Source organism: Astatotilapia calliptera, chromosome 15 (genome assembly GCF_964374335.1).
Source record: "Astatotilapia calliptera chromosome 15, fAstCal68.1, whole genome shotgun sequence".
NCBI classification, from domain to species: domain Eukaryota; kingdom Metazoa; phylum Chordata; class Actinopteri; order Cichliformes; family Cichlidae; genus Astatotilapia; species Astatotilapia calliptera.
In genome coordinates, this window is record NC_137436.1 from 41,326,770 (window position 1) to 41,341,621 (window position 14,852).

At 43.4% G+C, this 14,852-nt stretch overlaps 1 protein-coding gene across 12 annotated transcripts in view; it reads right to left on the reverse strand.

Moving 5' to 3' along the window:
• szt2 (SZT2 subunit of KICSTOR complex) overlaps positions 1-14,852 on the reverse strand; it is a 108,303-nt gene that overhangs the window by 62,945 nt on the left and 30,506 nt on the right. For all 12 annotated transcript variants that reach the window (XM_026194042.2, XM_080290143.1, XM_080290137.1 and 9 more), the window contains 6 exons: positions 13,461-13,596; positions 13,089-13,209; positions 12,767-12,919; positions 12,095-12,197; positions 10,505-10,619; positions 8,722-8,809 (listed from right to left, as the gene is read on the reverse strand). In XM_026194042.2, the coding sequence (XP_026049827.2) occupies positions 8,722-8,809; positions 10,505-10,619; positions 12,095-12,197; positions 12,767-12,919; positions 13,089-13,209; positions 13,461-13,596 (716 nt within the window). The remainder of the gene's footprint in view (positions 1-8,721; positions 8,810-10,504; positions 10,620-12,094; positions 12,198-12,766; positions 12,920-13,088; positions 13,210-13,460; positions 13,597-14,852) is intronic.

Sequence of the window (14,852 nt, forward strand, 5' to 3'; positions counted from 1 at the left end):
TGGCCTTGGTTTCAAATAACAAGGTCAGGTTATCCACAATCAATCCCTGTGGTTGCTCTAAACACAGAGGCATTTTTTCTACTTCCGGCTCTGTATGATGTCACAGAGAGGGGACATTCCTAATATGGTCATCTCTGGCGCACAGCTTAAACATACGTTAACCTCAATATTGGAAACTATTACCATGATACTACTGTGGCACTCTATATAAGAAAAAACATGTAAAGGAGTAATGTTGGGTCTGCTTTAATAAAGCAGCTCTTCTGCTGACAAAAGAAAACTAATCACACAAACACATGGAGGAGACTTTAATACAGCCATCCAGTGATACTGCAGAATAAAGATCATTTCAGACTATGATGAGTGGAAGAAGCAGAGGAGGATTTTAATGAGTTATGCTTTGAGAAACCATGAAGTGAGGCCAGCGTGTCTGCCTGAGACAGATTCCCAGTGCAACAGCCCCATCAACATGTCCGCAGGAGGAACAGCACCGGGCAGCAGAAACTCTTCACACCCAAACGTCTCGACTTTCTATTTTTAACATGAGTTAGCTGAAGGAAGACGTGTTTAAAGCACACACACAGTGGGATTATTCAGTGTGATGAAACTAAGGTGCACACAGTAGTTGGGTTTGTGTTGTGTGCAGGGCTGAAAAACATTTCTCTCTAAATTGAGTCCAATTTGGGAGTCACACCCCTCGACTACAGAACCCTTGTTCCCCAAAAGATGTGTAAACAAGGTAGGTGACAACTGCCTTCTCTGTCAGCGCCCCAAGTCACACTCAGTGAGAGAAGAGGAGCAGTGAAGGGTGTTAGCAAAACTGTCTGCAGGTTTCCACCCCTCACCACTGTGTGTGCAGCGGAGCAGCATCAGCCACCGGCTTGTTGCACTGAGGGGCGCCACACAGTGCAACAAGCCTTCATTTATGTTTCCTGGTAAATGGACCTGAGCACTCAAAGCCCTTCATAATGCTACGCAGCACTAAAAAGCCTCCTCAGAAACTGAGAACTGCTTTGTGCAAAATCTGCGCCTGACAATGGTCACAGATAACAGCGCATTACATCTTAGGCTGCAGGAAACATGAACATCTATAAAAAACATTTGACCCAACTATCCTTAAGAAATCAAAGTTCATATGTGGAAATGTTGCCACATGTATGTCAAAGCCCGTTATTAACACCAGGATAACCTAACTAACTGCTGCAGGTTAAGTTGTTGCTGCATTGCTGCCATTAATTGAAACAATGCATCAATGCAGTCACCATGTTTTTCAGTAGCTTACTAATGCATGGACATCTACGGAGTTTGAGGGCTCTACACCACTCAAAACACTAGAAGCTGCCCTCCAGCAGACATGCCATTCACAAGATTGGCAGAACCCTCAAAGTCACTAAGATCTGAACACCAATGGCATCAATTTGTAGCTCCTACGTTGCCTCGTTCCCAGTTATTCACAAACTTAGATGTTCATGCTGCTGACCCCCCCCCCACCCCCACCCCCCACAGTGGGGTGACAACAATATCCCATCAGCCTTTTATGGCTGAGGTACGGAAGAGGATTAGGGCCACTGGAAACAATAATAATCTGAGATTAAAGTCAGAATTCTGACTTCAGGAAAAGGAGAAAAAAAAAAGACGTGCCCACTTTTTTTTTCCAGTGGCCCTAATCCTCTTCCGTACTGAGGGGTAAAAATATGAATTTTCAAGTTATATTTATGACCAATGTTCCCACTAAGCTGCGCACGTGCGCAATTGTGCACTGCTGGCTCGGTCTCTGCGCACAGAAAATCTGCATTGCGCACAAAAAAAAAAAACAACAAAAAAAACAAATCTAACCTGAATTGAAATTAAAATGAAATTAAAATGAAAACTTTAACGATTCAGTTTTGCAGTGTGAGTCAGTGACTGGCTGCTCCCGTATGGGATCAGAACGATGCCACCTTATCCCAAAGTCCAGCCAATGATGCGATTCACATTCGTATATACGCAGCTGATCAACGTCGCTGACAGGCTCTGACAGCGTCCTTATGTGCCGGTGTTTTAGCAAAGCGGCTGATGTGGAGTGAAGCCACGTTAATGACAACGTGTCCAACCATTGGAGACGTGAGCAGGACAGACGAACAACTGACGGACAAAGTGTGGACTTTATACCAGTTTTTAAATTGTGTTGATCGGCCGCGTAAAACCAGAGTTATGATAAAATATCTGCAATGTTTGTTTTTCTTCCTGAATACTGTCGTTGTTTAGATTTACTGCAGGAAGAAACGGTAAAAACTGCGTTTTATAAGGAAAACGCTCGAAAGCCTGTGAACAAAAACAAAAACACCCCCAGCCTTTCCTATTGGTGGAAAAATTACCATGTGGACCAATCAAAAAACGATATGGCAACATGGCCTTTAGTTGTTTAGGGAGGGGGACGTTTTAGGAGTGACGGCGTGTTTGAGATGTGAGAGATTTGAGACGTTTAGCACAAATCTTGTGTAGTCAGTGTGTAGTTAGTGTGTAATTAGTGTGTAGTCAGTGTGTAGTGAGAGTGTAGTCAGTGTGTAGTGAGAGTGTAGTCAGTGTGTAGTGAGAGTGTAGTCAGTGTGTAGTGAGAGTGTAGTCAGTGTGTAGTCAGTGTGTAGTCAGTGTGTAGTCAGTGTGTAGTCAGTGTGTAGTGAGAGTGTAGTCAGTGTGTAGTCAGTGTGTAGTGAGAGTGTAGTGAGAGTGTAGTCAGTGTGTAGTGAGTGTGTAGTCAGTGTGTAGTGAGTGTGTAGTGAGTGTGTAGTGAGTGTGTAGTGAGAGTGTAGTGAGAGTGTAGTCAGTGTGTAGTCAGTGTGTAGTCAGTGTGTAGTGAGTGTGTAGTCAGTGTGTAGTGAGAGTGTAGTGAGAGTGTAGTTAGTGTGTAGTCAGTGTGTAGTCAGTGTGTAGTCAGAGTGTAGTCAGAGTGTAGTCAGTGTGTAGTCAGTGTGTAGTTAGAGTGTAGTCAGTGTGTAGTTAGAGTGTAGTTAGTGTGTAGTCAGTGTGTAGTCAGTGTGTAGTCAGTGTGTAGTCAGTGTGTAGTCAGTGTGTAGTCAGAGTGTAGTCAGTGTGTAGTCAGTGTGTAGTTAGAGTGTAGTCAGTGTGTAGTCAGTGTGTAGTCAGTGTGTAGTCAGTGTGTAGTGAGAGTGTAGTTAGTGTGTAGTTAGTGTGTAGTCAGTGTGTAGTTAGAGTGTAGTCAGTGTGTAGTCAGTGTGTAGTCAGTGTGTAGTCAGTGTGTAGTCAGTGTGTAGTTAGTGTGTAGTGAGAGTGTAGTCAGTGTGTAGTCAGTGTGTAGTCAGTGTGTAGTGAGAGTGTAGTCAGTGTGTAGTGAGTGTGTAGTTAGTGTGTAGTGAGTGTGTAGTCAGTGTGTAGTCAGTGTGTAGTCAGTGTGTAGTGAGAGTGTAGTCAGTGTGTAGTCAGTGTGTAGTGAGTGTGTAGTCAGTGTGTAGTGAGAGTGTAGTCAGTGTGTAGTGAGAGTGTAGTCAGTGTGTAGTGAGAGTGTAGTCAGTGTGTAGTCAGTGTGTAGTCAGTGTGTAGTGAGAGTGTAGTCAGTGTGTAGTCAGTGTGTAGTCAGTGTGTAGTGAGAGTGTAGTCAGTGTGTAGTCAGTGTGTAGTCAGTGTGTAGTGAGAGTGTAGTCAGTGTGTAGTCAGTGTGTAGTCAGAGTGTAGTCAGTGTGTAGTGAGAGTGTAGTCAGTGTGTAGTGAGAGTGTAGTCAGTGTGTAGTCAGTGTGTAGTCAGAGTGTAGTCAGTGTGTAGTGAGAGTGTAGTCAGTGTGTAGTGAGAGTGTAGTCAGTGTGTAGTGAGAGTGTAGTCAGTGTGTAGTTAGTGTGTAGTGAGAGTGTAGTGAGTGTGTAGTCAGTGTGTAGTGAGTGTGTAGTCAGTGTGTAGTCAGTGTGTAGTCAGTGTGTAGTGAGAGTGTAGTGAGAGTGTAGTCAGTGTGTAGTCAGTGTGTAGTGAGAGTGTAGTCAGTGTGTAGTGAGAGTGTAGTCAGTGTGTAGTCAGTGTGTAGTCAGTGTGTAGTGAGAGTGTAGTCAGTGTGTAGTCAGTGTGTAGTCAGTGTGTAGTGAGTGTGTAGTCAGTGTGTAGTCAGTGTGTAGTGAGAGTGTAGTCAGTGTGTAGTGAGAGTGTAGTCAGTGTGTAGTGAGAGTGTAGTCAGTGTGTAGTCAGTGTGTAGTCAGTGTGTAGTGAGAGTGTAGTGAGAGTGTAGTGAGAGTGTAGTCAGTGTGTAGTCAGTGTGTAGTGAGTGTGTAGTCAGTGTGTAGTCAGTGTGTAGTGAGTGTGTAGTGAGAGTGTAGTCAGTGTGTAGTGAGTGTGTAGTGAGTGTGTAGTCAGTGTGTAGTCAGTGTGTAGTTAGTGTGTAGTGAGAGTGTAGTCAGTGTGTAGTGAGTGTGTAGTCAGTGTGTAGTCAGTGTGTAGTGAGAGTGTAGTCAGTGTGTAGTCAGTGTGTAGTGAGAGTGTAGTCAGTGTGTAGTCAGTGTGTAGTGAGAGTGTAGTCAGTGTGTAGTCAGTGTGTAGTCAGTGTGTAGTGAGAGTGTAGTCAGTGTGTAGTCAGTGTGTAGTTAGAGTGTAGTCAGTGTGTAGTCAGTGTGTAGTTAGTGTGTAGTGAGAGTGTAGTCAGTGTGTAGTCAGTGTGTAGTCAGTGTGTAGTGAGAGTGTAGTCAGTGTGTAGTCAGTGTGTAGTCAGCGTGTAGTCAGCGTGTAGTCAGTGTGTAGTCAGTGTGTAGTGAGAGTGTAGTCAGTGTGTAGTTAGTGTGTAGTGAGAGTGTAGTCAGTGTGTAGTGAGAGTGTAGTCAGTGTGTAGTCAGTGTGTAGTGAGAGTGTAGTGAGAGTGTAGTCAGTGTGTAGTCAGTGTGTAGTGAGAGTGTAGTGAGAGTGTAGTCAGTGTGTAGTGAGAGTGTAGTCAGTGTGTAGTCAGTGTGTAGTGAGAGTGTAGTGAGAGTGTAGTGAGAGTGTAGTCAGTGTGTAGTTAGTGTGTAGTGAGAGTGTAGTCAGTGTGTAGTCAGTGTGTAGTCAGTGTGTAGTCAGCGTGTAGTCAGTGTGTAGTCAGTGTGTAGTGAGAGTGTAGTGAGAGTGTAGTCAGTGTGTAGTTAGTGTGTAGTGAGAGTGTAGTCAGTGTGTAGTTAGTGTGTAGTGAGAGTGTAGTGAGAGTGTAGTCAGTGTGTAGTTAGTGTGTAGTGAGAGTGTAGTCAGTGTGTAGTTAGTGTGTAGTGAGAGTGTAGTCAGTGTGTAGTCAGTGTGTAGTGAGAGTGTAGTGAGTGTGTAGTCAGTGTGTAGTCAGTGTGTAGTGAGAGTGTAGTGAGAGTGTAGTCAGTGTGTAGTCAGTGTGTAGTGAGAGTGTAGTGAGAGTGTAGTCAGTGTGTAGTGAGAGTGTAGTGAGAGTGTAGTCAGTGTGTAGTTAGTGTGTAGTGAGAGTGTAGTGAGAGTGTAGTCAGTGTGTAGTGAGAGTGTAGTGAGAGTGTAGTCAGTGTGTAGTGAGAGTGTAGTGAGAGTGTAGTCAGTGTGTAGTGAGAGTGTAGTCAGTGTGTAGTGAGAGTGTAGTGAGAGTGTAGTCAGTGTGTAGTTAGTGTGTAGTGAGAGTGTAGTGAGAGTGTAGTCAGTGTGTAGTGAGAGTGTAGTCAGTGTGTAGTGAGAGTGTAGTCAGTGTGTAGTGAGAGTGTAGTCAGTGTGTAGTGAGAGTGTAGTGAGAGTGTAGTCAGTGTGTAGTTAGTGTGTAGTGAGAGTGTAGTGAGAGTGTAGTCAGTGTGTAGTGAGAGTGTAGTCAGTGTGTAGTGAGAGTGTAGTCAGTGTGTAGTCAGTGTGTAGTCAGAGTGTAGTCAGTGTGTAGTGAGAGTGTAGTCAGTGTGTAGTGAGAGTGTAGTGAGAGTGTAGTCAGTGTGTAGTGAGAGTGTAGTCAGTGTGTAGTGAGAGTGTAGTGAGAGTGTAGTCAGTGTGTAGTGAGAGTGTAGTCAGTGTGTAGTGAGAGTGTAGTCAGTGTGTAGTGAGAGTGTAGTCAGTGTGTAGTGAGAGTGTAGTGAGAGTGTAGTCAGTGTGTAGTGAGAGTGTAGTCAGTGTGTAGTGAGAGTGTAGTGAGAGTGTAGTCAGTGTGTAGTGAGAGTGTAGTCAGTGTGTAGTTAGTGTGTAGTGAGAGTGTAGTCAGTGTGTAGTGAGAGTGTAGTGAGAGTGTAGTCAGTGTGTAGTGAGAGTGTAGTCAGTGTGTAGTGAGAGTGTAGTGAGAGTGTAGTCAGTGTGTAGTGAGAGTGTAGTCAGTGTGTAGTGAGAGTGTAGTGAGAGTGTAGTCAGTGTGTAGTGAGAGTGTAGTCAGTGTGTAGTGAGAGTGTAGTGAGAGTGTAGTCAGTGTGTAGTGAGAGTGTAGTGAGAGTGTAGTCAGTGTGTAGTGAGAGTGTAGTGAGAGTGTAGTCAGTGTGTAGTTAGTGTGTAGTGAGAGTGTAGTCAGTGTGTAGTCAGTGTGTAGTTAGTGTGTAGTCAGTGTGTAGTCAGCGTGTAGTCAGTGTGTAGTGAGAGTGTAGTCAGTGTGTAGTCAGTGTGTAGTCAGTGTGTAGTGAGTGTGTAGTCAGTGTGTAGTGAGTGTGTAGTCAGTGTGTAGTCAGTGTGTAGTGAGAGTGTAGTCAGTGTGTAGTGAGTGTGTAGTCAGTGTTTAGTCAGTGTGTAGTTAGTGTGTAGTGTAGTCAGTAGTGTTGTTGTGTGTCAGAACAATGAGGCGCCTGCTGAGTGTTACAGGTGTTACAGCAGTGACACATCTGCTGCTGTCAGGCCTGCAGGTATCAGGCTGTTGTTCTCCTTCATCTCATAGTGGACACAAATTATTTTTGGAGCGGCACAAATAATTTGTGTGGCATCAGATTTGATGCAGAACAGCTGATTGTTCTGTAAATAGTTTGAAATGTTTGTTTAAAAAACGCCTTGGCTGCATTTTTAGGTAAACAGCTGCAAAAACACTTGTTTGCATAACTCAGTTACTTTTTTGAAGAAGTAACTTTATAATTAATTGCCCAACATTGGTCATTATTTACTGTATTTTACAGACAGAGTTACAGACTCTCTAACAGACCACAGACTCACAATACAAGTCAGAGCTTTATAAATATATAAAAAGTTAAAGTTATTTTTTCTTCCAATAGTGTTAACATGCTGCACAGGTCATCAACAAGATCTTCTTTAAATTTCATTGTAAGTGGGCTGAAGCAGTTAATTAAAAGTAGTCTAACATAAATGCTGTAATTTGATTATTTTAATAACCATGTAACTTGGATGCTGGCGTGACCACAGTGCTCACGTCTGCTGTTGCTCACAGTGGTCCAAGTGTCGGCTCAGGGAGTTTGTGTGTTCGCTCAGACACGTGAAACATTAGAGGGAACATTGTTTATGACACAGGGTATGTGGTGTACCCTTATGTTATCTTATGTTTACAACATAGTTGCATAAAATATATATATTTAGAAATACCATTACAAATGCATCCTTACGTTCTGCTTAAAGATGAGGAGGTTCGAGCTGAACCCACATGACAAAGAGTCCTTTGGGCCTTTTGGCAAGATACTAAACCCCAAATTGCTCCTGATGCAACCATCAGAGTGTGATGGGTGTGTGCACGCATCAGGTAAAAAGCACCTAAAGTGGACAAAATAAAGCACCGAGTGTTTGTGTGTGTGTGTCTTGTTGTAAGGAAGTGCTTTCAGTTCTCAGCAAAGACGAAAAGTATAGAAAAGAGAAAATAGAAATACCGTCCGTTTACCATTTCACGAGTCTGGATGCAGCATCTGTGTCTATAGTGTGAGAAGCAGCGATCTGCAGGTCAGGCTTTAAGTCACCAATTTGTAATTTAATTGGTGTAAAAGCTGAATTGGCTTTGACATCAGCTGCTTCGATTCTGTGGTTTGCTTTTCCCCTCATACTTTTCAAGTAATGGTTATTTAAATATTGTCCCACTAAAACCAGTGCAGGAGTTGTGTTCACCATCAGGAGGTGATTGTGTTTCAGTGCTTTAGTCTTTAAGACAAACATGAAGATGAGCAGATTAAGCTGCTGCCTTTTAATGACATTATTCTACAGGAGGTGATATTGTGCTGGGCTTGCTTCTTCACAAATATTACAATGAAATGTTTGACAATGAACCACAAAGGCTGCAGCAAAGGACACTATTACTACTGCAGGCAGCCTTTGAACCACATGGATGATTTCTGCTTTTTTTATGCATTAAAAACCTTCGGTGAAAACTACTTTAGATTTGCATCGAGCATATTCTCTGTCCGGTGGACATCTGATCATTTTAGTCCAATCTAGCACATGAGCGCTTTTATTTCTCACCTGGAAAATATGAAAATCTCAGCTACTCATAGTGACATCACTCCCAAATTGGCTTCATTATCGTGGCCAAATCAGAAAATCAAAGAAAAACAGAATTTGTTTGGCTTGCTAGCGAGGTAGAGCAATTTGTACATTACGATCAATACAGCACAATACTTTTCCTTACTATAAAACAGCACATTAGTGGATAGAGCCTGTGATGTGAAGAACTGTACAGATTAAAAGTTTCACAGTTTTACTGATGTTTACGTTCATTGCCGCCTTTTTACTTTATTAACTCGTGTTGGTGGAGCTGCTCCAACTTCCTGAGCTGAGAGGGCGTTTCCGCCTGGGAAAATAATTCTGACTTCATTTGGAACGCACTATTACAACTTGGAAATGATTCTCAAGCCCTGATGTTTCCCAGTTCTCACCTGCACTTCCCACTCCATGCACCAGCAGCAGGATGTGCTTATCTACTTGTCCAACTGGCCGAGAGCCCTCCAAAGAAGACCTGGAGCCCTGAAAGACACATCAAAGATTTGGCAACAGTACTCTGATTTCAAACCTCAATGCAGATTACACCGGTATCCTTTAATTTGTGTGTGACAGAGCATCTCTGTGGGAGGTATATGTACATGGACTTGGCATCAAATGTGCTCATGCCTCCTGCCAATGTACCAAAACCCTCCCCCGTGCTTAATCTGGTAAACAGTGTGCATGTTCATATTATGATAGACATCTGTTTGCTCTCTCTGCTTGTGCTGACAAATATTCAGTCCTTCATACTTCGCTTCACGTTGTCCTTTCTGCCCGTTCCATGGGCACAGGATCCTCTGGAAATATGCTGAGAGGAAGATGAGATTTACTTCTGCTGCTTAATGTAAGTGCTTTCCAAAACTGTCCATCAGCCGTTCCGTGAGTGAATCTGAGGGAACGCAGCTGAAAGCGTCTTGCTTTCCTGCCTTATCGACTGCACCCAGTGACTGACAGGCTCGGGTATAATCTCCCTTTCAGAACATCAGATAAGGTGCACAGAACCACCGGACCTGGAATTACAGTCACTGAACTAAAACTTGCCTGAATTCTCTGACCTTTGACTACAGGAAACTTCCAGAAGACTTAAAATCCCTGTTTTATTAATCCAATTAAGCAGCAAACCTTCATGTGCACACTGTGGTTTATTATCGGGAGGAAGTCCTTGAAGCATTTCACAGAAGAGTGGGAAATTAAAGGAAGATACTGGTCTCCACCAGTGCTACCCTTCAGCTTCCCAGTAGATACAACTATGGTATCAATTTCAAAAGCCTATCTCACCTTCTTCTCAACTGCATTTTGATGAAGCTCGAACCCTGACCACTGAGATTCAAACTCATCCGAGATTTTCAGTAGATGCACCTATGGTCCAGCTTTAGTGGTCTGACAAGTGAAACTTTTACTCTAAGAGCAGATCTTAGTCCGAGAGTAGACTTAATCCATGTCTGGGAAACTAAGCCTGTGGCCCTCAGAGAGAACAAATTCCAGCGAGATCATCTTAATGGCATAATTGCTGTTTTAACATAAGTCCACCAACCAACAGAAACACATGATAAAATGACACGTTGATAAGATTAAAGGAATAGTGCTGCAGATAAACTGTGAAAAATGGGATTCAAATCAAGCTGAACAGTCTCATACGTTTGATCCGTCCCAGCCTGGCACATACTCTGCCTCTCTCCTTCTGCAGCTCAGGTTCATGCCTGTGGGCAGGTTTGGCACACCTGTGCTTTACCACCTCATCACCCTGCAGTATTTAAGGACCAGCTCATACACCGACTCTGCCAGAACGTTACAGTCGTCAAAGCAATTTAGGCTCAAATTATGCTCCCAGTCAATTATCGGAGATTTTCCTTGTTCAGTAAATTTCCCCCCGTGTGGCCGCCAGCAAACTGTCAGCCTCATTTCTGGATCCTTGCCTCTCTTGATACTTACCTGTCTGCCCACTCTCCACCCATGCCTGCACCTCTCAAACCGACTAAGACTCTGAACAAAAACCTTATCGTCATCTTTGAGTTTTATATACACAAAAACTCTAAATGTTTCAGAATGTAGACGTTTGTGTGGAACCTGCATCTAACTTTGCCTATCCTGGCTTACATCATCACACAGTCCCCACATCTCACAGTGAAATGGTCTGTTACTGGTTGCAGTCAGTGGTGAACAGACTTGGTCACTTACTACAGAGTCCTCGGACATCGAAGGCTCTTGACTCCTGGCGAGCCCGATGCAGCGAGGCACGTGGAGGTTCCCGTCCATGTCGGAGTACTTCCCTGTTAGTGATGTTTCACAGAGTCTGGAAAGAGCACGAGGAGGTAAGTTGATGTTTTTCTGGATGAGCTGGTAATAATCATGTATTTAAGAAGAGAGAACCATCTCTGCCCGCACCATTAGGACAAATGTCACACAATTTGTTGCTGCTTCTCAGGCTATTCTATCTGAAACTCACTCTCAGTGATGTTAAAGAAATGCTGCATATCTGAAACACATTAGAGGTAAATTACAATACTTACTTTCTGCTTTGCCTGTGCAGAGAAACGTCGATGTGCTGCCACTTTGAGTGTAGATAAACTGCTCTAATCACTCACGCTCCAATCAATACGTACGCTTGAATCCTCATCACAAATTCATGTCGGAGCAAAGATGCTGCTGAGGTGTAACATTACATACGTCTCGCCGCTGTTTTTATCGTCACTACATCACCTCAATAATCTATATAAATACACACATTCACACACAGACTGATTTACATGAAACTCCGTATTCTGTTGTTTGTTTCCTGTTTTATTCTCAAACAAGGGATTTTAGCGCTTTTCCTGCAGAACAACACACAATGAAACAGCTGATACGATCATCAGCTGATCACCTGTGTGCAGCAGCAGCACATGCTTCGTGCTTTCCCTCTGCACCACATCCAGAGACGTCCTGAATAACAACTGAAATGGAACCATCGTGACCGTCTCAGCTATTTCTCCAGTGACAAACCCTTCAAACCAAAGACCGTCTGCTGCAGGTGCGTTCTAAGGAGAGCGATTGCTGAGGATGTGCGACTTAAATAAACAAAGAAACTAAATAGAAAAGATTCGATGCTAATGTTGGGATGACACACTGCTGGTTTGTAAAGAACAATGACTGCATGCCTGTCAGGCCGATTTATAACATTTGACGACGGTTCTTATGCAAATAAAATATTTTCTTTTCCAAATACATCAAAAACCCACATTTCAATGCCGTGGACTCCACCTTATGAATCAAACAAACACGCACACAAAGTGTTGTGTTCAACTCCAGCAAACCTTTAGTTAAACACAACACAGTAAGTTAACTGACTGTGTTTCACTGTGAAGTGAACGGGGAACTGCGTCAGCAAGCATGAGAGGAAACGCTGGCTCCAGCCTCAGAGTGAACACTGCGATTTGGAAGCTCCTCCATCTGGCACAAACATCACAAAATTGTTTCCTTGCGATGTCCTGTTTGACAGCAGTTCAATTACCAGGAAGTCGGATTTCTCCTCCACCACACTGCTGTTGTAAGAACATCTGTGGGTGGATTTTTGCTTCCAGCAAACGAGATGGAAAAAAGTCAAGGAGAGCCGTGTCACAACAATCTTCACAAAGCTCTCGCAATATAGAGGAAAGTTTATACTGGGAACTTATACTGGGAAGTTTATACTGGGAGCTTTCTTTAAGCATCGGGGGCGAAATGCTGAAAAATACTTTGGGGACAAAACTGGACCCACTGGAGAAGAAAAGAAGTAACAGAGAGTCAAACCTGAGGTAGAAGACTGATTTAGTGGAACGCTCCTGGTAGACAAACATGTTCTTCCTGTTGACCACGCAGAAGGCATTCAACACAGAGCGCAGGGCCTGGATCGCTGCGACAGGAAGACAGAAACATCCACGTTTACAGAACAAATCCACTGATTTAGGAACATCATCTTCGCTGGATTGAAACAGAGAAAGATTCTAATAAGCACATAATTGATGTAAATATGAGAACTGCACATCAAGTACACACTCAGTACAACCACAGTCCCAACTGCAGCCCACTGCAACAACCAGCGTCCAACAGGACGTTACAGCAGTCGCTGCTGTGACTCGAGTCACTGCTCAGTCACAAGCACTTATTTCTTCAGCTCTCTGTATCAAAGATTAGTCCAGGCCTCAGTATCATACTGGAATTGAAAAAGTTGGATCATAACCTGAGCGAAAATATGGCAGTGAGCCATGAAAAAGAGTCCACATGTTCCCAGTTAAAGCTAATTAAAACGCATGGATTCATAGCTACGGGTGCACATTTAATAACAGAATTACAAATCCTGTTTTTGCTTTGGAGCCATTTAAATCCTACACAGCGACTCCTCGGAGTAAGAAGAGATTTATCATACACTGAACTGAAATGACTGCACGCGTTTAAAGCCGAGCACCCGGACGTTCCTCTCACCTCTGGCCACTCCCATGTTGGGTCCCATCTTGAGGCGGGGGTGAATGTGGATGATTGTGCGCCAAACCACATCGCAGGCAAAGTGCCCTGGGATAAACTGCATGGTAGCAGCCAGATAATCTCTGGCCTGGTAGCTCTCCTCTGTGCTGTAGTCTGTGGTTAGAGAAATACCAATATTTACAACTTTATTTGCAGAGGACTAACTGCAGAGTGCAACATGACAGAAGACTGCAAATGTCTTATAGGCTCTGAAACCCTTTGTGAGGAATCCCAGCGTTAATATAAAACACTGTAAAACTACCTGCAGCTTGTTCTCACTCACCATCAGCGGTGTTGAGCCTCTGCCTGCAGTGAGGCTCACTCTTCCAGATGTCTTCCTCACTCTCAGCCACCAGCAGCTTGTTACACAGATGGCTGTCGTGCAGGTCCTGGAGCAGCATACGCTACAAAAGCACAGAGTGTGCAAACACCGAGCAGTAGACTGAAAATGCAAGTTTCAATCCTCTTAAATGTCTGAAAATGATCCAGCAATTAACCTCCTAGGACCTGCGTCCACATATGTGGACATCACATTTTGGGTTATTTAGACTAAAATACTCAATTTTGCTCTACAAGGGCCTGATGTCCACTTACGAGGACATTATGCTGCTACAAACAATGAAAGAGACGCAGCTTGGGGTGCTGAGGTAACTACCTGATTCACAACTCTGCACATTTCTCCGATCTTCCTGACCACCATTTGATGCAGCTGTAAGCATTCAGGCAACTCCTGCTCTTCCTCCTTCTTCTCCAGCTCCTCGGTGCCGACCTCTTTTCCCTCACTGAAGCATCTGTAACGACACAACACACCCAAAGGATGAACAGCCGTGATCAAAGTTATGAAAGTAAGCTCAGACTTGTTTTTAGTGCCTCTAGTGTCAGAAAGGAAAAACGTTTGACTAAAAGAAAAATGAAAAATAAGAAAGAGTCAAAGGAAAACAACATTTGTATTTGATAGACTTTCCCTCATAAAGATAACATCTGGCGACCTCCCATTAATGGCGAGTTTGACACCGTAGTATATATCAGTCGACTGTTTTTCCAAGCGTACATGCATCGACCGAGACCGCCATCACTAACTTCTGATCCAAACTCGACTTTGATATGACAGAAACCGGAAGAGCCACAAGGGTTACAAGAGCTACAGAGCTGATAACTGGGAGCCATCCAGAAATACCATTACACCTGACAACATGACCTACAAACAGACTGTACTGTTAAATAATAAGAACTTCAAATAACTGGAAGTAAATCTTTTAGCACTGTGATGTTTCATGGATCAAATCCTTTCATGGTCACGAAGCACATACTAGAAGTTACAGTAACAACATGCAATAATAAGGTATGTAGTAAGTGTTTCAATTAAGAATAACTGGTTACCAGTCTGGACTTAGTCTGGAAGAAGTCACAGAAAGTCAGAGCAAAGCTATTCACAGAGTTCATGTTTATAAACCATACATGAAAAATATTACATGAGTTTAATATCTCCGCTTCTCAGAGAGGTTTAAAGCAAATCTTTGAGCAGCCAGGTCAAAAAACTATTACCACTAAAAACGAAAAATGAGAAGCTTGTGTAGTGAAAATTGTGTTGCAAATGAATAATGCATTTAATATCTGAGTGCACAAATGTGAAAAAAGAGAAGTCCAATCTGACTTATCAACGTCTACCTCTCTGCAAGTCAGGACTGTCCAGCTCCAGGCCTCGAGGGCCGGCGTCCTGCAGGTTTTAGATGTGATCCATCACAGCTGATTTAAACGGCTAAATTACTTCCTCAGCATGTCGTCAGGGCTCTAGACTAACTTTTTGCCATGGGCGTACCGGTACGCCTAACTTTTTAAAGTTAGGCGTACACAAATTTTATAATAATTTATATAATGTGCTTTTTCAGCATTCAAAGACTGATGACACCGTGTCAGAGCACTGGCTATGAATTTCAGAAGGATCCGGCCTTAACAGAAAAGTTAGCAATAGTTCTTTTCCTATTACAGCTACATCCACTTCTGTCGTGCCTAGGCTGCTCACTAGGGCTGGGTATCATCACTGATT